This window comes from Eupeodes corollae, chromosome 3 (assembly GCF_945859685.1).
Source record: "Eupeodes corollae chromosome 3, idEupCoro1.1, whole genome shotgun sequence".
NCBI lineage: Eukaryota > Metazoa > Arthropoda > Insecta > Diptera > Syrphidae > Eupeodes > Eupeodes corollae.
Genome location: NC_079149.1, coordinates 81,189,045 through 81,212,596, shown reverse-complemented (window position 1 = coordinate 81,212,596; position 23,552 = coordinate 81,189,045). Strand labels below are relative to the sequence as shown.

Sequence of the window (23,552 nt, the reverse complement as noted above, 5' to 3'; positions counted from 1 at the left end):
CTCAATAAGATGAGCATCTTTTCTTAAAAAGATGTTGCTCTTCCTCTTTTACATTTTGAGCTAAATGTTTGTATAAAGGCATAAAGAATGATAACTATGTTAAAAAATTTATAGTTAATTCATAAACGGTTTTTAGACTGAAAGATTTTCGACTAAAGTTTTTAAAAGTCACTTATTGTTTACATTTTTTGTTACTCATTTCAGTTGATTTTTGTATCAAAACAAAAAAATACAAATCTTATGTATCAAGGCATCTATTGATTAAAAAATTCCTCAAACAATCATGCGCTAACAATGCTATATAAAAAGTATTCAGGAATTTAATTGAAGGTACATATTATAATGTGTATAAGCTGCATTTCAAAATGAACAACTATACGACAAAGAACCTTTTTCCTGTGGCTTTTTTCTTAAAATTTTAATTCAGTTAAAAAATATGTTAAGTCAAAGTGGTTTTGGCCCAAAGGAAAACCAACTCAAAAGTATCTTTGGCAAAATGCCGCTTGAACTTAAATGATTAATTGGTAAGATTCCATATGATGATATACAACAAGAAGAAATTGAAATCATTAAATTTGAGTTAGGATATACATAAGTGCAACAATTTATTGTTTTTTTTTGTCTATTTTAAAAGTTATAGGTTCTAATACTATATTATATTAATTTAAATGTATGTTATTTCTAAACCTACGTACTTCATTTTTAATTGAAATTGTAAAGTTTATTTAGAAAAGATACACATTTTAGAGTAAGTTACAGTGAAAGAAAATCAAAATATTTCTTCTTATTCGTGTGTAACACTTGCTTTTATATCCTCTTAACAAACTGCAAGAAAGGTTTTTTATGAGTTAACTAACTTATTTTTGGATAGCCAATATTTTTAGTTGGTTAAATATAAAACAAAATAAATTAAAGTTTTCTTGATTTATGTAAAACAAATAAACTTGTCCTGGGGTTAGAATGATTTGCTTTAAATATAAACTTCGGCAAAAACGACAATATCAGTATTATAGAGATTGTAGACTTACAGCTTCCTCTTGAATTTATCAACTTTTTCTCAAATACTGAATGTGAGGACTAGTAAAGAAGAGAGTTTATTATATAGTTTTGTCTAATTTTCTAAAGCTATGCAATTCTGATTTGCAAAGTTTCCTGTTTTTTAACTTATCATAGGAAGTTGTTGTAATGGGTCCGACTTGCCAAATTAAAAATTTCGACATTTCTCGACATTTCAAGGTCCCTAGAGCCAATAAAAGATTTTAAGAAAGATGCATGCGTGTGTACGTACGTTCGCGACGTTTTTGCGTCATCCGTAGCTTAACAACCAGAAGAGATATCGACTTCAAATAAATTTTGTTACACAGATAATAATGCAGAAAGATACAGAAAGGGTTCTTAAGAAAATTGAGTGGGTGGTTAGCAAAAAAAGGTGAACATTTTGGTTAACCCTTAATATCTCAAGCTTTAAATTTTTGGAAAAAAAATCCAATTAACGTGTTTTTTTATAAATAAAAAAAAAATGAAAACAAAAAAATGATCTGCCACCCAGAAAATTTTACGAATGAAAAATGATTTCATCTCCAAAACAATTTCGTGCAACCAAAAATAACGTTTTTAAGGTTTTTATAAGAAATAAAAAAAAACATTACGCAAAGTTGGTAAAAATTGAATTTCGACTCAAATTTCTTTTCAAAAATTTTAGATTATGGCTTCAAACTTATTTTGACTTGTAAGAAATATTTTTTTCAACATTCGGTAACATTTTGAATAAAATCGAATTGACAGTTTTTTTTTACAAAAATTGATTTTCGACTAAATTATTATTCAGTAAAGTTGTGAGAAAAATCTAATTGACATTGTTTTTTACAAAAAAAAAAAATGAATTAAAATTGGTAAAAATTGATTTTCGACTCAAATACCTCTTCGAAACTTTGAGATATTAGCTTTAAACGACTTTTAGCTCCTAAAAATATTGTTTTCAACATTTGGTAAGATTTTGAGAAAAATATAATTCACAGGTTTTTTTACAAAAATAAAACCTAAAAAAAAAACAATACTAAAATTTTTTTCGACTCAAAAAGATTTTCAAAAATTAAAAATATTGTCTTCAAACTTTTTTATTTCAAAGAAAACATTGTTTTCGATATTCAGTAGTTTTTTTTTAAAACCATTATCTTCACTTCATTTTTTTTAACGAAACCTCCAAGACTTTGAAACGTAAAGCTTCTAGTTTCGAATATCGGGAACCTTTAAATCTTATTTATTTCGCAAGTGAGTCTTGTGGTTGCAAAAATTGCTACATCGTATCTCGCATAAAAATAGTATTAACAAAAATCAACGATTTATTATTAAACATTTCTTATATTTCTTTTCTTAAAGACTGATTAAACATTGAGTGACTTTGGATGCTAGACAAATTTAAAGAATGCAGCTCAATTTATGCTCTGAGAAACAGAAAACTAACAGCAAGGATATAAAAACACAAGGGAAAAAAGTTACATTTTCCCTACAGAAAACAATGGGAGGCCCTAAAGAAAACATTAAGGAAGCCAGCAACACAACAACAACAGTTTCAACAAAAATGGAAAAACCAAGTTTAGCTTTGAAAATTGAAAAAGCTCAGAATATATCAAAAAAATATAAAAACAAAATATGCGAGATTGACAGTAAAATATCTAATAAACTTAACGTAATGGAAGAGTGTACTCTGGCCAGCCGAGAAAAACGAGGGAGTATCGCAAGGAAGCATATCCGTTTAAGAAATATGTCGAATTTTTCGGATGTCTATGACACTCTTAGTGATACAGGCAAAGATGTAAGTTTGTATTAATTTTATTGATCCAACAATGAAGCTGGTCTAACAGTGACCATGTTCAAATTCGACTAGGTTTTGGCATGTTCAAATTCGACTTGTGTGAGCAGTATTGTATTTGGAAATACAGCATCAAACAAACTTCGGAACTGTGAGACTGTGCTTGAACATGCAAAGGACTTCTTTAATCAATACTTTACGTCTATCAATAGGTAAGTGTTTCAATTCTTTGTTTAAAATTACTTGTGTTGATACGCATAGTAAAAACATAAAATTTCAAATAATGGCTCTGCAACTCATATACTTTATTTTATTGACAACATCTTGAAACATATTGGATGCTTTTTCGTACTAATATCTGTGGCAGTACTAATTTCGTATTGACATCGCTGTTGAAAGTTTTTTTTTTTAAATAACTATTTTATCTTACGTTGCAGATACATGACCAATGCTCACACATCACGTTGGGAACAAGTTCAGAAAATGGTGAGAAATCATGGCCATTATCATTTGACCGAAACTGAATTGATTTATGGCGCAAAATTAGCATGGCGTAATTCCTCACGATGTATTGGACGCATACAATGGTCTAAATTACAGGTAAATTTCAAATTGAACTCCTTATGATTTGTGAAGCATGTACAGATTGGCACTTGGTGAAGGATGTTTCGGTGTCATCTCAAGGTTTCCTTTGTAGGAGTTTAATACAATTAAAAATCATATTAAAGTACAACCAATAAAATTATTTATTAATATTTTAATAGGTTTTTGACTGCAGATATGTAACAACTACAAGTGGAATGTTTGAAGCTATATGTAATCATATAAAATATGCCACAAACAAAGGAAATATAAGGTGAGTCCAGACAAATATCGTAAGAAAATATATTTTTATAAAAACAATAAGGCATAACATTTTTACGTGAAGGATTGTAAATGATACACTAGAAAACAGAGGGTAAGCATGGACCATTTCCTACTATACGTAAATGGCATGGACATTTTTCAAGATAGAAAGTAGCAAACCTATTATTTCTCTAAGATAATCAAGCCATCTTCGTTTTTGACTTCCCATAGAAAGGGCTCTCAAGAAAATTGCGTGGGTGGTTTATTTTTTACCATAGCAGTTTAAAAAAGGTGAAAATTATGGCTAACCCCAAATATCTCATGAACTAATGACGCTAGAGACTTGAACTAAATTTTATATTATATATCGTAATGTGATAGATACCAAACCAATATGTTTTTGGAAAAAATCCAATTAACAGTTTTGTTTATGAATCAAAAAAATTATCACCTCGAAGGTGCAAGGAAAAATAACGTTTTTAACATCTGTTAAAATTTTTGAGAAAAATCAAATTGTCAGTTTTCTTATAAAATGTAAAAACCCTAAAAAAAATATTACTCAAAGTTGGTAAAAACTTTGAAACATTGGCTTTAAACTGATTTTTTTTTAAAACCTAAACAATAATTAACAAAAGTAGGTAAAAATTGATTTTCGACTTAAACATCTTTTTAAAACTTTGAGTTTCGGCTTATATCTAATTTTATCTTATGAGAAATTTTGTTTTGAACATTCGGTATTTTTTTTTTTTTTTTGAGAAATCGAATTGAAAGTTTCTTAACAAAAAATAAAAACCCTAAAAAAATATTTTTTTAAAATTGATTTACGACTCAAATGTGATTTCAAAAATCAAAAATATTTGTTTCGAACTTATTCTATCTCACATAAAATAAAAATCCAACATTCCGTTTTTTCATAAAAATAGTACGAACATTTGGTAAAAATGATGTTCGGTATCGATATCACGTGAACAATAGAAGGTATTGACTTCATTGGTAAAAATTGGTTAACGACTAAAAAATCTCGTTAAAAAATGCAAAATATATTTATTAAAATATTGTTATTAATTTTTTAATTTGTTAGAATAATTCAATGGACAACAAAACACGAAAACCTACAAACCATTTAGGCAAGACAAATCGACAAACACGATGGGAAGTTATCAGTGTGGGTCGCATCCCAGCCTCTTTTTGGTTATTATGTATAGACTCTATACAAATATAAAATGTATTAACAAATGAAATCAATTGATTGAGGGAGCTGCTTACACCATAGTTTGATCTACTAAATGATAAATGTATGGCACAATTGGTACTGTAGCCTTATACTTGTAACTAAAATACAATACTGACTTAAAACTGTCCAATTAATAATTCCAACTATAAAACAAAATTGCAAATTCCTTCTATGATTGGTGAGTGTTTGAAAATGTATTAAAGCGAGTCTTTGAAAGTAGGAAAAGTGTGTGCTCATTCTATTCATGTAAGAAAATAAAGGCAAACACGTATAAATCTTCTCTAAATTACTTCAGGTCTTGTTATATGAATGGAGAAGTAAGGTGAACATACTACACAACTATGTATATTCAAGTATTTGTATTACAAATGAAAGAAAAAAAGCCTAAAAACGGAAAAGAGAAATCAAGGAAATCGCGACCGAATCTCTTTATATATGCTAGGACCCTATTAGCTTTCTTAGCTATGTAGTTTAAATGCTCATTAAAGGTTTATTTGCAACCAAGAATCACCCTTAAGTCAGAAACGCAAAGGATCTACTTAAAGGTCATGTATTAAAATCAAAGGGTACTTTTTTGCGTGTAAAACTCAGGGTTTAACACTTGTCAACATTTAAAACGAGACGATTTTAATTACACCATTTCCTAAATATTAACAATTCTTCTTGAAAAAATAAGTTGGCAGAAGTAGATTTTATACTTTTGAAAGGCTTAATTTCATCAGCATGGATATGGATGAAATAAATAAAGTTGGACCTAAATGACTTTCCTGAGAGAATTGAAAACAAATTAATCTGAATATTCATTACGAATTACAATGCTATATAGTCTATATTTTTTAAATACGATGACATCTTATTTAAGAAGTTGTTGTTTAAACCTTGATTGTTAAGCTTTAAAATAAATGCTTTGTGACACAACTTGTCAAATGCTTTACTAAAATCAGTAAATACACAATCGACTTGTCCAAAAGGCCGTGAAGTTGAAAAGTTTAGTAATTGTAGATTTCTTTTGATGAAGCCATGCTAATTATCACATATCTGTAGTTCATTACTTCATTTTTAGGACTTTTCTTGTGCACAAGTATAATAAATGTACTTTTTCAGATATAAGGAAAAGGTGGCATACTTATAATCCATATATCTATATTTTTACTTTAAAAAATGTCACTAATATGTAAAATTCAACATGATTCAAAAATACAGTCAAGAAACTGATCCTTTGCACGGGCTCTTGGAAGTTCACGGCGCGGCGTGAAATGTTTATTCAAAAATATATTGTTTAAGTTTGCAGGTACATGTAAACCAGGTTTATGTTTTAATATTCTAAATAATAGATTTTGATACAAAAAGTTTCATGGTGCAAGTTTTTGAGAGTCAAAAATCGAATCTCAGTGTCTTTTTTATATTTTTAGTACTTTTAAACCCCTGAGTGTTTCTTAACTACAACTTATTTATGTTAACTTGAATTTTTAATTCTTTTCAGGTCGGCTATTACAATATTTCCTCAGAGAACAGATGATAGCCATGATTTTCGAATTTGGAATAATCAACTTATATCGTATGCAGGCTACAAGCAAAATGACGGCAGCATTATAGGAGATCCAATAAATGTTGAAATTACGGAGGTGAGTTTAGTCATCAATTATTATTGATACAGATTTTTTGTATGCACAACCAATTGTAACTCAAAAAAGGTTAAAGGAACTCAAACAAAATCAATACAAAGCCGAATAAATTCTTTAAAATCTTAATTTCGGACCATTACAAAAATGCTATAGAATTTCATAATACGCGCAAAATGTTATCTTGATAGAAAATAAAGATTTTATTATAAAAGCTTAAGGCTTACACGGTTAGGAAAAAATTAAGGCAGTGTTTCAATAGTTTCTTTGGCTGAGCTGGTAAATTTTCAATTGCTTATACTAGCATAATACGCACAGTTGTTATTATTTAAAAATATTAAATAATAATATTTTTGATTAAAAACATGTTTTAAATTATCGATTACATAGTTGTAACCATTACATCATACACTGGATGTCAAATTTATATGAATTTAATTTACTCATAGATATTATACTGTACACTATAATAAACTAAATATGTATTTGTTTTCTTTCAGATTTGTTTGAAACTTGGATGGAAAGGGAAACAGACCGAATGGGATATTTTGCCGCTAGTGGTTTCAGCAAACGGCCTTGATCCAGATTACTTTGACTATCCACCAGAGCTTATATTACAAGTTCCAATAGAACATCCAAAGTAAGTCTTCTGGATTATTAAAAAATGTATTCCATACAAATCATTTTAAGGTTGTTTTATTTTTACTAAAATTAAACACATATCCAGAATTTTTCTTGTCATCACTTTTTGACGTTTTAAAGTTAAAATACTTTTCAAGTTGATGAACTTTGCATGTTATACAAATTGCCCGAAATCAAGGAACCATTTTTGTTGTATCAATGTAAATTGTTAAAAAATTCCTAAGAAACTTTCAAAACGGTATGTTGGCCAACTGCTGAGTTTCAAGTTTTAACAGACTGTAAAAAAGTAAAACCAAACTATTTGTTAGAAAACTTTCGACAAAATGTTTAAGTTTCATAGGATTAAAGCCTTCTCAATAGAACAAAATAAATAAGTTTTCTTATTGAAATTAATTTACTTGTGCTTTTATTTAGTTTCAAATGGTTTGCTGATTTAAATCTACGATGGTATGCGCTTCCTGCTGTATCCGGTATGCTCTTTGATTGTGGCGGAGTACAATTTACCGCAACAGCTTTTAGTGGGTGGTACATGTCTACAGAAATAGGTTGTAGAAACTTATGTGACGTAAATCGACGTAATATGCTTGAGGTAAGACACAACCAATATCGAAGTTTAAGTTTTTGTTTTACCATGTCTACGCTTTTTAGAAAGTCGCTGTTAAAATGGAATTGGATACACGAACTTCTTCATCTCTATGGAAAGATAAAGCCTTGGTGGAAGTTAACATAGCAGTACTTCACTCATTTCAAAGTAAAAATATAACAATAGTAGATCATCATACAGCGAGTGAGAGTTTTATGAAACATTTTGAAAATGAATCAAAGATAAGGTTTGTATTATTAGCGTGTTTATAAAATCAGCCTTTGAAAGTTCAATAAACATTTATAAGTTGATACTTTATAGGAAATTGACTTTTTCAGAGATCAGAAATAAACCCTATACACTTTTCATACTCGTACATACGCAATTGGTTTTGCTGTCAGCAGCCAAAACCTATTGAATTTTTTTTTAAGTTTTTGATATTTTATGAAAAAAATAGCAATTAAATATTTAAAACAAATTGACAATTTTTTTTAAATATATGTTTTGAATATTTTTAACTTCCCATAGAAAATTATTGTAAGGGGCCGTTTTGACAAATTGAAAATTTTGACATTTTTCGACGTTTTTGTACGTCCGTATGTCCGTACGATCGCGACGTTTTTTCGTCTTCCATAGCTCAAGAATCAGAAGAGATATTGAATTCAAATAAATTTTGTTATACAGATAATAATGCAGAAAGGGCTCTCAAGGAAATTGCGTGGGTGGTTTTTTTTTTACCATAGCAGTTTAAAAAAGGTGAACATTTTGCTTACTTACTTAAGGTGACGCTTAAATTCTGTGTGAACTAGGGCCTCACCCAACAAACTTCTCCATCTAGCTCGGTCCCTACCTAAATGTCTCCAGTTTCGCGCTCCAAGTTGGGTGAGGTCACCTTCCACTTGTGCGCGCCACCTGATCCGCGGTTTTCCTCTACTGCGCTGTCCTGTGGGTGTGGATTGATTAAACTTAAATATCTCACGAAGCAATGAGTCTAGAGACTTGAATTAAATTTAATATTATATATTGGAACGTGATACCAAACAAATATATTTTTGGAAAAAAATTAATTAAAATTATAAATCAAAAAAACTGAAAACAAAATTCACCAAGAAAATTTTACTAATAAAAACTGATTGTATCCCCAAAACAATTTTGTGCAAAATTTTGAGAAAAATTAAATAGACAGTTTTTTTTTAAATAAAAACCTAAAAACAACATGACTTAAAGTTGGTAAAAATTGAATTTCGACTCAAATATCTCTTCAAAAACTTGAGATAATAATGGTTTCAAATTTATTTTATCTTGTAAGAAATATTATTTTTAACATTCGGTACAATTTTAAGAAAATTTAAATCGATAGTTTTTTGTACAAAAAAAAAAAAAAAAAACAAATATCTTTTCAAAAAGTTGAGATAATGGCTTCCAATTAATTTTAACTTAAAAAAAATTTTGTTTGCAACATTCAAACAAATTTTGAGATAAATCGAATTGACAGTTTTCTAACAAGAAATAAAAACCTAAACAAAACAAATTAATAAAAGATGGTAAAAATTAATTTTCGACTTAAATATCTTTTAAAAACTTAAGAATATGGCTTCAAAATTATTGTCACTTATAAGAACTATTGTTTTCAACATTCGAAAAAATTTTGAGAAAAATTGAATTGACAGTTTTTTTTACAGAAATACTAAAAACCTAAAAAAAATGAATAAAAGTTGATAAAAATTGATTTTCGACTCAAATATGTTTTCCTAACTTTGCGATATTATATAACCTTTAGTGATCAAATTAACAGTTTTTCTACATAAAATAAAAATCTAAAAAAAAAAACAATATTAAAACTTGGTAAAAATGTACTTTCCACTCAAATAACCTTTCAAAAATTAAAAATATTTATTGTAAAAATACCACCGTCCGTTTTTTTCAATAAAAAAATAAAATCTAAAAAAAAACAGTGCGGAAATTTGGTAAATATATATATATGATATCTCTCAAATTAATTTGATCATCCAATTTGTAAACATTTAAGAAATGCTTCTAAAATTGGTAAAAAATTGTTTTTGACTAAAAATCTATTTAACAAATTGTTTGTAATTTTAAATTTTTTAAGAATAATTCAACTGGCAACTTTTTAACCCAAGAAGAAAACCTACAAACTTTTAAACGAGACAAATCGGCAGACGGGATGGGAAGTTATCAGTGTGGGTCGTATTCAATCCTCTTTTTTTTTTTTAAATAAATCTTAAACCAAGATTGAAATCTTTTTAAAAAAATTAAATTTCTTTGGAAGAGAAACGAATTGAAATAAAAGTTGACACATAGTTCTGATCCCTGTATTTTTGATACATTTTTAGTAATTTCACTTTTCTAGAAGAACTGTTTTTTAACAATTGACGTAACAAAATATATTACATTTTTTTTTAAAGAAATGGTTGTCCTTCTGATTGGATATGGATTGTTCCGCCGTTATCTGGTTCAATAACTCCTGTGTTTCACCAAGAAATGGCACTTTATCACCTGAGACCTTCATTTGAGTATCAGGACGCGGCATGGAAAACCCATATCTGGAAAAAAGAGAAATATCAAGGAAAATCTAAAAAGCCGCGCAAGAAATTCAACTTTAAGCAAATTGCAAGGTATATTCATTCTGTACACTTCAGTACAAAATATCAGGTTTAAAATTAAGGTTCACATGCATACAAATACATCGGATTTTTACTAGTAAAACAAACTAAAATTGAAGTTCATTTTCTTTACTTTCAGAGCCGTTAAGTTCACTTCAAAGCTATTTGGACGTGCTTTATCAAAACGTATTAAAGCAACTATATTGTATGCTACAGAAACAGGAAAATCCGAGCAATACTCGAAAAAACTTTGTGAAATTCTAGGACATGCTTTTAATGCACAAGTAGGTTTATTTGTATGATTTTCCTATGTAACTCACATAATTATACTTCTTGTATTTTCGATTAAGACTTGTTGCATGTCAGATTACGACATATCATTCATGGAGCATGAAGCTCTTCTAATTGTTATTGCATCAACTTTCGGAAATGGTGATCCGCCGGAAAATGGGGAGGTAAAAAATATAGTAAAGTAAAATATTTGTATTTTAAGTAGTATTTTTATGCAGGACTTTGCCCAGGAGTTATACAAATTGCACCTGAAAGAATCATCTCTAAACGAAAATACTGAGCAAAAGTAAGTAATTTTGAAAATATTTTTTAAATTCAAGAATCCATGTCCCTTCATATGGCGTTGGCTTACCCGTGTAAAAAAAAAGGATTTGGAATACAAATTTTCTCATTCATTGACAAAAGACAGTATTTCCCGCTTATTGACAATTTTGGCAATTTTGCAATGACGGATCCAGGGGAGGGGTCATGACGACGGAGATAATTTGTTTGTATTTTTGTAGGAATTCGTTTCAATTCAAAACTAATCGTATTGAGTTAATAGATAATATGACCCCTATTATATTTTGAAGCATTTATTTTTTCTATATGAAAACAAAATTTGTATTTTACTTTCTAAACTTTGGTGTAAAAAGTAGATCTTTTAACTGAGGGCTGGACCAAGAACATAATTTGAATGGGAATTTCAGCAATATTCCAAAAACTTAGCACAAATTCATCAAATTTTGAACAGTGGACGATCCAGGGGGGTCATATGAGCCATAAAGCTTAGATATACAGTTAAGTTGTATAAGTAAAGATTTGTTACTAATTTAACGACATTCACTGACAAGTGGTTTGCTGTTAAAATCATTTAAAATTGCTTTAACTTAAGTAATGCTTTAAATTATTTTCATAAAATTTGTTTCCAAGAAAAAGAGCAAATTTTTAAGAACTATGTATATGGAAACTATTAATTCGTAAAAAAAAATTCGAATCAAACATGACAATCGTAAAAAAGGTTAAAAAAAAGTGGGTCCTCCCATTTCATCCGTCTGTCTGTCTTGGCCCCTAAAGCCTAAAACAACTGTGCCAATCGAAACTAAGCCGATTAGCTTAAGGCGTTTTTTTTTTCATTTTTTAATATTAAAAATAACAGCAGTCCCCATACAAATTTGTTGGTAAATTTGAAACCCGATTTTTTTCAGAAATTAACCGATAGATTTTTTTATTTTGGCTTTTTTCTACAAGGAAAACATATTTTGGTATTGCTTCAGAAGGGAACCTCTCATAAAGCCGTTTTTTTGTTTTCAAATTCCCTCAAGAACTTAATCAACACATTTCAGTAATCTTGTCTTTCAATACAGTTCTTGCCGATGGTCAAATTGATGGAGATTTTTGATGATCGAAAATGTATGGCATTAAAATCTTTGCAGCCGGACAACATATTTCTTTCAAAATTGATTTTCTGTTGTATAAAACTTTAAGATCATAACAAATTAAAGAAATCTACATTTTGAAGTGAATTTGCTTTAGATGTTCTACAACTGAGATTTAAACCTGATTTTAAAGAAAATGAATGTCCCAAAAACAGCAAAAGTGTCACTTTTGTTAAACTAATGGCTAATTGAAAAACACAATGCACTCTTCATATCAATCAATATAAAAGCTTCGAATCTCTTGAGAACTGAAGTGAAAAGAGATTCTGAAACGTTGGATTTGTGACTGCCATACAAAAGTTTCTTAACAACTTACATGCTTACTTCAGTTTTATTTTATTTTATATTCAGAGAAATTAAGTACTTAAATGCACTTATTTCCTTAAATTCAAGAACCAAACATTTTTCTCTCTACAATAAAGATTTGTTGACTCCTTTAAGATCAAAATATTTTCAGGCATCAGCTCCAATCTACGAGTAAGTAGACTGATAGCGATAGTAACAATAGATTCCCGAAAATTGAGTCCGAAAAAATTTCGTCAAAAAATAACAGAAAATTCTTGATATCAGATTCTTTCTCATTCTCTGGGTTTTTGAATTTTTTTAGCGTTTTTCGCATTAATATAAATGGCAACAAAAAAGAATATATTTTTTTTTGGAAGAAAGAAAAAAAATTTCATACATTTCTCCATGGAAGCAATAAAAGCTCTCTAAAATATTGTGTTTTGCTCATAAATATGGCATATTTTAAAAACTGTTAGAATCGTGGAATGCTTTCATAATAAGAAAGATTACTAAATTAAATAGTTCGACTATACCGTGCTGAACAATAGCGTTCTAAAATAATTTAATAACTAAAGTTGTCACTTTAGCCCTTGAAATGTGTACATTTAAATTTTGTTAACCTCCTTTAAAGAACATTTTTAAGCGGCAATTAATAACTCGTCTATATATTAAGCGCATGACCCCCAATGATTAAAAGTCTGGATCCGCCCTTGCTATTTTGTCGATCCAGTAAACGGAATCATTTGTAATTGACCAACCTGTTTAATTCAGCGAAAACCGATCAATTGCACCAGTTGGAAAATTAAAAGATAAAATATTCATTTAAATTATGGCTGAATCACAAACACGCTTAAGCTTGGGCTTCGTCTGCGTTACGGTGGCCTTGCTTCGAGGTTGCTTTGAATGACATTTCTATTATTTCATCCATCCAAAGAGCAAATATTTTGTTTGTTGACATTTTTTTTACAGCTGTTGAGCTGTCAGACAAAGCAAATGTTCAGATAATTGAACTAGAGCTTCCGTTTGGAGTCACATTACGTTACATTACGTTTTTTTTCTTACGATTGTCAAACGTAAATTGAGGTCGAGGCTGTATTGTGATAGCATGCATTGAAATCCTATGGCTGAACTCGTAAACGTCAGGCGAAGCCGAAGCAATTTGTTATGAAGTGAGCAGTGCTGATAATTTTAAAGCTTCCAAATTATAAAAACTTGATTTTGGCTTGTTTCGGTTTGTTAGTTGCATTTTTTAACATCAATTAAGCGAGTAATTTAATCAACTGAAAAAAGCTGGTGTATGCATATGCGAAATTTTCGAACGCGATTTTTTCGTTCAATTAAGCAGGAAAATCAATTAAGCGTGGATTACTGTGATTTTTTTTTGGTAAAGTTAAGAAATACATGCATACAATTTTAAATTGATGTTTATATCTTATGATTTTTAACATTTAAGTAAGAGCTCATGATTCTGTACGTGTATTTTTATGAACCTTAATTACCCGGATAATTAATACACGTATTCTATATGTTTGCAAATGGATTTTTTGATTATTTATAATTATCCTCCTTTAGAATTGATAAATTTTCAATTTTGTGTTATCCAATTGAGTTTTACGTTGTAACTAATTTGAATAAAGTTTAATTTTACTGGAATATTTTTGTAAGACTTAAAAACATTAAAAGGCAGTTTTTATAGTACATGAATCAAATAAAAAATACAGTGGAACATGCTCTTAGTTACATGCACCAAACAGGTACAGACATGATCAAAATTAACTCGAAAACCGGTATCCGGGCCTGGCCTTTCTTAATATGTCTCTCCATTTATCCTGATCGCTAGCCGACGAGGTATCCCGTTGTGCACCCCAATGCTTCAAGCTTCTACCATAAATTGTACTCCAAAGGACTTTCAGGCCTGGTTCGTCTTCGCTTATGAGAGTGGTAGAACTATTTATCTCTTGCCTCAAAATATCCCTCTATCTTAGTGATCTTTTCATTCGACCAACATTTCTTAATAGAAAATATTTTTTGAGGTATGTGATCAGCCGAAATTATTGAATATAACTTAGCAGTTCTAAATTCAATAGTTTTTCCATTGTTTTGAATCATTTGTGACACAATGCGTTATAGTTTATTTATCATATTCGGTCGAGTCTTTGCAATTTTATTTCTTCAAACGCATTAATGACGGTGTTCACATTAGACCCTTTCGACGCGTCTTATATTGAAATTTCAGGAATTAATCTCGTTTAAATTATTTTTTATATTCAAAAGACCATTATTGCATCTAAAATGAAAGAAATGAAATGCTGGATTATCCAAAAATGTTTGTATTACTTGGGTCAGTTGAAATTAGAACGTATTTCCTTTTACAATATATCAACACACTACCTGGTCTCTAAGGCTGGTAAACCTAGCCATACGGAGGCCAAAAACTATAGACCCATTAGTCTAACATCGTTTATTTTGAAAACTTTTGAAAGCTAATTGAAATACACATCCGAAGCACCCTGAAATCGGACTGCATATCGGAATTTCAACATGCCTACATTAACGGAAAAAGCGTTTAAACAGCATTGCACAGTGTTGTCAGTCTCATAGAACAATCACTGAATGACAAGGAATACACTCTTGCAACGTTCTTGGATACTTAGGGAGCCTTCAATAACGTGAAGAACGAAACAGTGAAGGAAGCCTTGGACGACCACAAAGTCGAAAAGGCAGTGACACAGTGGATAATGTGTATGCTCAGAAAGAGACAAATTAACTCTGAGCTAGCGGAAGAAAGGCTGAGAGTAACCACGTAAACGGGCACCCCTCAGGTAGAAGTTCTCTTACCGCTACTTTGGGTTCTTGTCATGAACGGCATACTCTCTAAATTGAAATTAAGTGGAATAAGGATAATAGCCTACGCTGATGAACTTGCGTTACTAGTGACTGGCAAGTTCCTACCCACTACCAGTGAACAAACCGAATATGCCCTCTCGTTGGTAAGCAAATGGAATAGGAACTGTGGGCTGACAGTCAATCCAGCAAAAACAGAACTAGTGCTATTTACTTACAAGCACAAAAAACCTGATTTTAAAATACCTTCAATTTAAGGTTGCCCTCTTAAAATCTCTGATCACGCAAAGTATCTCGGTGTGATCTTAGATAAAAACCTAAACTGGGGCCTTAACCAAAGATAGACTCAAAAAGGCATCGATTGCCTTTTACTCCTGCAACAGAATTTTCGAGAAAACCAGGGGACCAAAGCCTCAAATTATCAGATGGATGTATTCGGCAATAATTTGTTCGAAGATCAAAGGCACCAAAAGTGCCCTAAAACTTAGTCAAACTAAAGTCTGGATAAAGAGTTCCATAGGACATTCCCAGATCCTTCCTTCAATCTCTCAAGTTAACCGCCTCGCTTAGGCTCCCAAACTACGGTAGCGTCTTCCAAGCGGAGGTCCTGGCAAGCGGCAATAAAAGAAACTGAGGTAAGACCAAAACTTGTTTCATGCTTCCGCGAAGAGCTTAAGGTTCTTGGCGCACAGCACAAAATTAGACTCTGCTGGGTCCCAGGCCACAGCGATATACTTGGCAATGAGAAAGCCGATGAATTAACAAGATTAGGGCCAATGCTTGACGTAAGCCAAGCTCAGCTAGTTAGCACCCCTACCTGTGATTTAAAACAGGAAATCTCAAAAAGAATAACTCTCAAGGCTGATATAAAGTGTAATCTTCTTGAAACCTGCGGCACTACCAGAAAGATTTGGCCCTGTTTTAACAAACAAAGAACGGAAAGAATTATGAAGCTACACAAGGGATCACTTCGATCTCTTGTAAGCATAATCACCGGATATAATCTGTTAGGTTATCATATGAAAAAGATGAGAATCAGTTCAGATGATCTATGCACAGGATGCGGTGACGAGGAGGTGCACTCTCCCATCAAAGGAAGAAACTGCTTGGCAACTATTTCTTCGGTGATTTAGAAGAACTCTCTAGTACGCCAAGTACTAACATTCTGAACTTCGTCAAAGCCTCTTAATGGCTTGACTAAATGAACACAAAGGTTTCAACCTAACTAACCTAACACACTACCAATAAATATATATGTACATTAGGGTGGCTCGATTTTTTTTTTTTTGAATTCAGGTTTTGGGCACTAACCAAAAGTTGCCTTTATATATCATGATGTCAAAAAATTGCGATCTTGTACTGCCCCAAAGTCATACAAAACTTCTCCTGAAACCAAAAAAAAAACTAGTAAAAAAATAAATGTTCCTCAGAAATAAAACCATTTTTTATTACTTTGGTGACATTAAATTTTATTATGGATGGTAATCAAGAGCATTTTAAGTAACAAACAATAAAATATGAAGAAAAAAGTGTTAAAACTATGTTTAAAAAAAAGCAAAAAGTTAAGAAAAAACTACAAAATTTTAAAATCTTTTTTACAAAGTTGAATTTGTATCTTGACGAGCAGGTGAGGGTGGTATTTCATCGTTTTGAATTTCCGATATGAAAGCTCTACTAGTTGACGGAGTTTGTTCCAAAACAGATTGCGATGCTGATGCAGATGGAATATTAACATTAGTGGCATGTTTTATAAGTGATGCATCATGTCTTCTTTTCCTTTGAAGGCATGCTGAAATCTGCTTTGTTACTTTGACATCAACATTGCTTATAACCATTTTTCGTTGCGTTCGTTGATCCATTAAAAATTGTCTTTCTCTTACTGGCACTTTGAATTGTTTTTCACACTGGCATAAATTCAAATCCTTACATTTGCATATCGCGATATCAAAAAGACAACGAGATTTTTCTTTAAAAATTTTAATGCGATTTTTGTAAGACTCTACGTCTTTTCTGGATTTGTAGGGTTTCAATAAGTTTCGGTATTTCTCATGATAACTTTTTATTTTACTCGAAACTGATCGCTGGTCTATTACAGCTGGTATGGACGCAAACTCCCACAGTTTAATTAATTTTTCACTAATTACTTCACATGTATTGGAAACCGAGTTCTTGAATTCTTTTGGTTTATTCCGACTAATCCACAAAAAACATCTTCATATGTTGGAAGTACATTTTTTGGTAAGTCTCGACCAAAACCAAAACTGGGCACATCAAATCACTCCGTAAAACTGACATTTCACTATATGAGAAAAATTAAGCACTTGTCGATGCAGAAAAAAAACACTTCTAAATGATATTGCTAGGTCTAATACAAAAACTTTTTTGTTTCAAGATATGGGTTCCGTCGGTTTATATTTAAAAAATGCTATAGGGAAGGGATGGCGATTTTCAAAAATTACGGTTTTCAGTTTTTTTCAGTTCTTTCGCTTTGTTACCCCGTTTTTTTGAATAACCGGTTTTCGTTTCTTGTTCGAAACAAAATTCAGATACTGTTAGGCCTACTACATATACTTTTTGGATTAGAGATATGGAATGCCTTGCCTAGGTTTATATTTTTTAAATGCTATAGGGAAGGGACGGTGGTTTTTTCAGAATATCCAGTTTTCGGTTTCTTCGTCACTTCAATTTAACCTGCTGAAAAACCGGTTTTTGTATAACTGTGACCTGTAAATGTGAATGAAAGTGTTCGTGGTCGCAGTTACGTAAAAAACCGGTTTTTCAGCAGGTTAATCTAAGAAGAACAACTCAACAATTTCCCCTCCTCATATTCCTACCCCTACACTACAGTACCGCTTGGAAATGGAGAAAAACATAACCAAACCAGTACACAAACACAGGCAGGTTATTTGAGAAAACAAAGACTTTGAATGTGAATAGAGCACAAACACAGCCAGATTGAGGGTCAACTGACCCCTTTGCTCCCCCCTCTCTTTCCCCTAGCAGACGCCTATGCGTTAGTCTGTTGATTTTTAAATACAGTTTTATATTTAACTTGTAAAATATAAGCAATTTTGTAAGCGATTTTATATAATTTTTTTTCTCTAGATTTTCCATATTTCGAAAATCTTTAAGGTCCTTGGGGCAGTATTTAAAATTGAAATTTTTTAAAAATATTTTGGATTCCTATTGAGAGGCTATTATGACACCTTTTATATATAGCCCGAACCCCATCAAACAAAAAAAAAAAAATTCATACAATTTTTTTATCAATCGATCCACCCTAATGTACATATTTAAATAAAATTGATTTCTTTTTCAATAATTTTTATAAAATGTTGATTATTCTAGTATTCAAGTGAGCTCGTCAAAATCATTTATAAAAGCAAATTCAAGAAGTGATTTTACAAAGCTGCAGCAAAATCAACTTAAAAAAATACGGGGATGGAGATCTTTACGTGATTCAACTACGGAAAAATTTACCGAAGACACAATTGGTCCACTTTCTAACGTCAGGTGAGTAGTCAACTTATAAACCTAAATTATCAAAACTAATAATATGCTTTGTAATAACTATTTTCCAAGAAAAAGTTGTTTTAAATATAACTTCTAAATCCGTCCTTAACCAACAAGAATACGCTCTATGGTTAGCCCAGACGAGAATATTCCACTTATAATTGACAGTGTGAAAAAACATAGCGTACTGTAGTCTAAGATAAAAACACATCGTTTAGCGTTGAAAATTATTAATTGTTATTGGGAACGACATCCTGTAAAAATCTTTTCGAATTCAGAACAGCAAAATATTTAAAATGGTTACTTAACTCACATGTTTCAAAAATTTCTTAATGCGAAATCGCAAGAAGTAAAATATCCGAAGATACAACTTTCAGTTGTAGAAGCTATGTTCGTATTCCTGGCAAACTCGTTATAAAACAATTTTGGATAAATTATTTGGAAAAATCTCCAAGCTTAAATCGACCACGTGTGCCAAAATAGTTCTTTTTGTCAAATTTCATTAAAATTGTTCAAGTTGGTTACACGAGATTTAAAATAGAAAAAAATAATAATGTCATAATATTATCATCACATACTTTACCTGAGCTTGAACTTTATCAAAATTAATAAAGCTCTAAAATTTTTAAATTTTGTAATTTAGGTTCGCAGTATTCGGCTTAGGTTCATCAGCATATCCAAATTTTTGTGCATTTGGCCAATACATGGATAACATTCTCGCAGAACTTGGTGGTGAGAGAATTTTACAATTAGCTTATGGGGACGAAATATGCGGCCAAGAACAGTCTTTCAGGAATTGGGCACCAAAAATATACAAGGTATTTTTTTTTGTTTAAGGTTAAATTAAAATTCACCTAATCATATTCCTAATTCTACAGATGTCATGCGATATCTTTTGCTTGGATGCTGACGAAGGCATATCAGATATATGCTTACTATCACAAAATGACTCACTTACTATCAATACAGTCCGGTTGGTGCCAATAAAATGTGACGAAAAGTTGGAGGATTCTCTAAGCAAATATCACAATAAAAAAGTAGTACAATGTTCTCTAAAGACGTCACCAATTAACCTTACCAATTCAAACGAGAATGATAAAACAACCATCTTACTACGGATTTCTACTCCAAATATCGAATATGAACCTGGCGATCACTTGGGCATATTCCCAATTAACAATTCTGATCTGGTGGAGGGTATCTTGAGCCGATTATCTGGACTTGATGATCCTGACCAAATTGTGCAACTACAAATTCTCGCTGAAAAACAAACTCCAAACGGAAGTTTCAAATGTTGGGAGCCTCACAATAAAATGCCGGTGGATACAATAAGATCTATGTTGCTGCGATTCTTCGACATAACAACTCCACCATCTCGTCAATTGCTAATTTTCTTATCTAATTACTGTACAGATAAGGTTGATGAAGAAAAAATTCTTAAACTTATAAACGATACGTCAGCTTTTGAGGACTGGAAGCATTGGAAACTCCCACATCTCTTAGAAGTAATGCAAGAATTCCCATCGTGTAGACCACCAGCAGCTTTGTTCCTGATTAATCTGCTTCCATTGCAACCAAGATTCTACTCAATTTCATCCTCTCAGAAGAAATATGAAAACGAAATCCATATCACTGTAACTGTTGTTAAATATCAGTCAGAGAATGGCACAGGTCCTGAACGCTTTGGAGTGTGCTCGAATTATTTGCTAAGATTGAAGGAAAAGGACAAAATATACATCTTTGTTCGAAGTTCTCCAGGTTTTCATCTTCCAGCAGATATCGAAAGTCCCTTGGTTCTGATTGGACCGGGAACTGGTATAGCTCCGTTTAGATCATTCTGGCAACATTTAGAGGTATTGAAAGAAAATTCGCCTAATCAAAAACTACCAACTACATGGTTGTTTTATGGATGCCGAAGCTTGAAGTACGATTTGTATGCTGACGAAAAAGAAAAACTTATACAAAGCAATATTTTGTCTAGAGTCTTCCTAGCTCTTTCAAGAGAACCAAACAAGCCCAAGGTAAGAAATGTCCAGTAATGAAAAACATTTTTATTTTAACAAGACGTTGATATTTTTTTCAGACATATGTTCAGGATCTCTTAAAACAAGAGTTTGAAAGCCTGTATGTTCTTATCACACAGAAAAAGGCTCATATATACGTGTGTGGAGATGTCACAATGGCCGAAGATGTTTATCAAACCATAAGGCAAGTTTTTAATTTTTGTTTTTATATTATAATTGAGTTATGAGTAATGGACGTTCCTACGTCACTTGTTACTTTTTAACTTCTAATCGAACAATAAAGACTATTTGTTTTTATGTCATCCAACTAACCTATCATTTTATTAAATTAAGATTTTGTTTGACTTTTATATGAGCTTTTTGTTTACATAAATGCAGTAAAAGCAGAAATAATTACACTGAGGTATGCAAACCTCGCAATCCTCCTGCTTGGACATGCTATAGGAACAGGATTTATAGTTTTATAATTAATTTCGTGAAAGCTTCCCATACCTCTTAAACGGGCGAGATAGACCGTACTTCCGTACTATTCATTAGTCTTTCCAAAAAATTCTTACATACAGTATTTGAGACATTGACTATGTTAATATCGTCTCAATTATTCAAAAAACAGCGAAACATTGGCTGAAACATTGATCTCAGACAGATAGGTTATCCGGATACCTTTTTGTTAGTGTTTTACGTGTAAAATAACAGCTGATCAAAAACAGTTTACATGTCTAAAAGGGAATGCAAAGGTATCCAAGAATTTCTGGGGTTTATGTAGGTATCTGACAGAACAGCTGGTTTGATTCTACACATGGTTGAATTTCAAGAAACTTGAAAATTGATTTCAGATTTTTGTATTTGTTGGTAAACAAAGAGACACAAAATGTTAGTTGAAGTTGCAACTTCTGCTCATTCGGAAATGAGATCGAAATTCTTCCAAACTATATCTAGGTATCCACATATCCAAGATATCCTATCCACAACGAAAACTATGCAGCCATTGATCAGGTTTGCATTATCTGTCACTATCATTGGTTATTAATACAACTGATTTTGCCGGATATTGATAGTTTAATCAAAACTTCCTAAAGACCCTAAACATTATCTTATGAATTATCTTACAAATACTTTTTTAACCCTTAAAAAATAAGTTTATTTTTTTCATAAATGTTTCAAATACTAATATATAATAATTAATTCTATTTTAGAAAATGTATCGCTAATATTGAACAAAACACTGAAAACGAGGCGGAAAAAATTATGCTTTCACTTAAGGTAAGATGCTTTTTACTATGATTTTTATTGATTTAAGTTATATGAACATTTATTTATAACATCTTATTTACTTAACAGGATGATGATCGCTATCATGAAGATATATTTGGAATAACATTGAGGACAGCAGAAATTCATACTAAATCTAGAGCTACAGCAAAAATAAGAATGAAGTCACAGCCAAAAATATAAACTCTAACCACAACTCAACTTAAATATTCGAAACGTTTTTTTCTGCACGTGTTTTCCTCATATTAATATTTTTCATAGATTGTTCCTACTTATTATAAAATATATAAAATAAATTTAAGAAAATAAATACTTGCACTCATACAAACATTCATCTGTAAGGTTCTGACATATTAAACAATTTAACTTTTTGCTCTACGAATATAAAAATAAAAATAAAAAAAGGTTAAATCCAAATTGTTAATAGTATTATTTATTTAAATAAAACAGGAGGTTTAAATTTCATCAAACGCTATCCCAAATGAAAGAGATTTCAAACATATCACAGTTCAAAAACATAACAATTCAAATACATAAAAGTTATAGACAAAAAGATGACATGTAATTACATTATCTTTATGATTTAAATTTTAATATATTTATTTCAAACTTCATTAAATGTTGTTAAACTATAATGTCCAAAAGTATTTTAAATGTGATTGTATAAATAAGTTATGTCAATCCAAGGACTTGAAATCGACATCTTGTAAATGGTGGATCCAGAAGGGGGGTTGTAGGGGTTATGACCCCCCCTGGGAGATAAGTAGTTTGTTTTTTTTTGTAGGAATTCCCTTCAATTCAAAACTAATCGTATTACGTTAGTGGATATGACCCCTATTATATATTGATTTTTTTTGGATATTAAAACAACATTTGTATTTTACTTCCTTAAACTTTGTTGCTAAACGTACTTCAACTGAAGTTATTTTGTTTTGTGACATATTAGAACTATAAAGCAAGTTTTGCATTAATAAAAAATCTCGAACTAGAGCTTTTAATCAAACATGATATTACGATCGTAGAGAAGTCGAAAAAAGTGGGTACCCCGATTCCGTCCGTCTCACACAGGGGCCGAATGCATGAATTCTTGGAAAAAAATATTTTATGGCACTAAACACTTGGACAGAAACTTTCTCTATATTTTTTGAATTGCGTGCTTCTTCGCTAAGCTGGATTATTGGCAATAACGCATGTTCTATGATTGCTGAGCCATGAATGAAAACTTTGTGGATTGTAGGTGGCATTGAGTACTAATTATACTTTTCCACAAACAGTTTGGCAGTTTCAAATTCATATTGTTGAAACTTGTCCACATTGATTCCATAAGTACTAGCTATAGTCTGCAAAACAATTTTAAACCTTTTGATAACATTTATAGCCAACCCAGTAATCTTTGCTGCAACTTCTGGATCACTAAAAAATCTTCTAGCCGTGTTTCCGTCGGTTCTGCCTCCGAAGTTAGGTTTTAATTATCGACTACCAAACCCATCTCAATTTTAAATTTTCTTTGGATTTCTTTTTTTCTCTCAGCAACTAATTTTT

The 23,552-nt window shown here is 31.0% G+C and overlaps 1 protein-coding gene across 1 annotated transcript; it reads left to right on the top strand.

Moving 5' to 3' along the window:
- The first annotated feature begins 368 nt into the window (after nt 1-368).
- On the top strand, nt 369-22,420 carry LOC129952220 (nitric oxide synthase). The gene is made up of 19 exons (XM_056064706.1): nt 369-524; nt 2,380-2,815; nt 2,888-3,024; nt 3,250-3,412; nt 3,577-3,668; nt 6,376-6,517; nt 7,015-7,154; nt 7,571-7,745; nt 7,805-7,986; nt 10,166-10,375; nt 10,503-10,647; nt 10,714-10,818; nt 10,873-10,940; nt 18,550-18,714; nt 19,358-19,532; nt 19,593-20,735; nt 20,798-20,922; nt 21,935-22,001; nt 22,080-22,420. The coding sequence occupies exons 2-19, from the start codon at nt 2,426-2,428 to the stop codon at nt 22,191-22,193; spliced, it is 3,738 nt and encodes a 1,245-aa protein (XP_055920681.1). The 5' UTR covers nt 369-524; nt 2,380-2,425; the 3' UTR covers nt 22,194-22,420.
- The last annotated feature ends 1,132 nt before the right edge of the window (nt 22,421-23,552 follow it).

Excerpts from the sequence above, each read along its gene's own strand:
- LOC129952220 (XM_056064706.1), top strand. The coding sequence starts at position 2,426 with ATGCAGCTCAATTTATGCTCTGAGAAACAGAAAACTAACAGCAAGGAT. Across the intron at positions 18,715-19,357 it reads GGTCCACTTTCTAACGTCAG|GTTCGCAGTATTCGGCTTAG; the intron begins GTGAGTAGTCAA and ends TTTGTAATTTAG. Across the intron at positions 20,923-21,934 it reads GATGTTTATCAAACCATAAG|AAAATGTATCGCTAATATTG; the intron begins GCAAGTTTTTAA and ends ATTCTATTTTAG.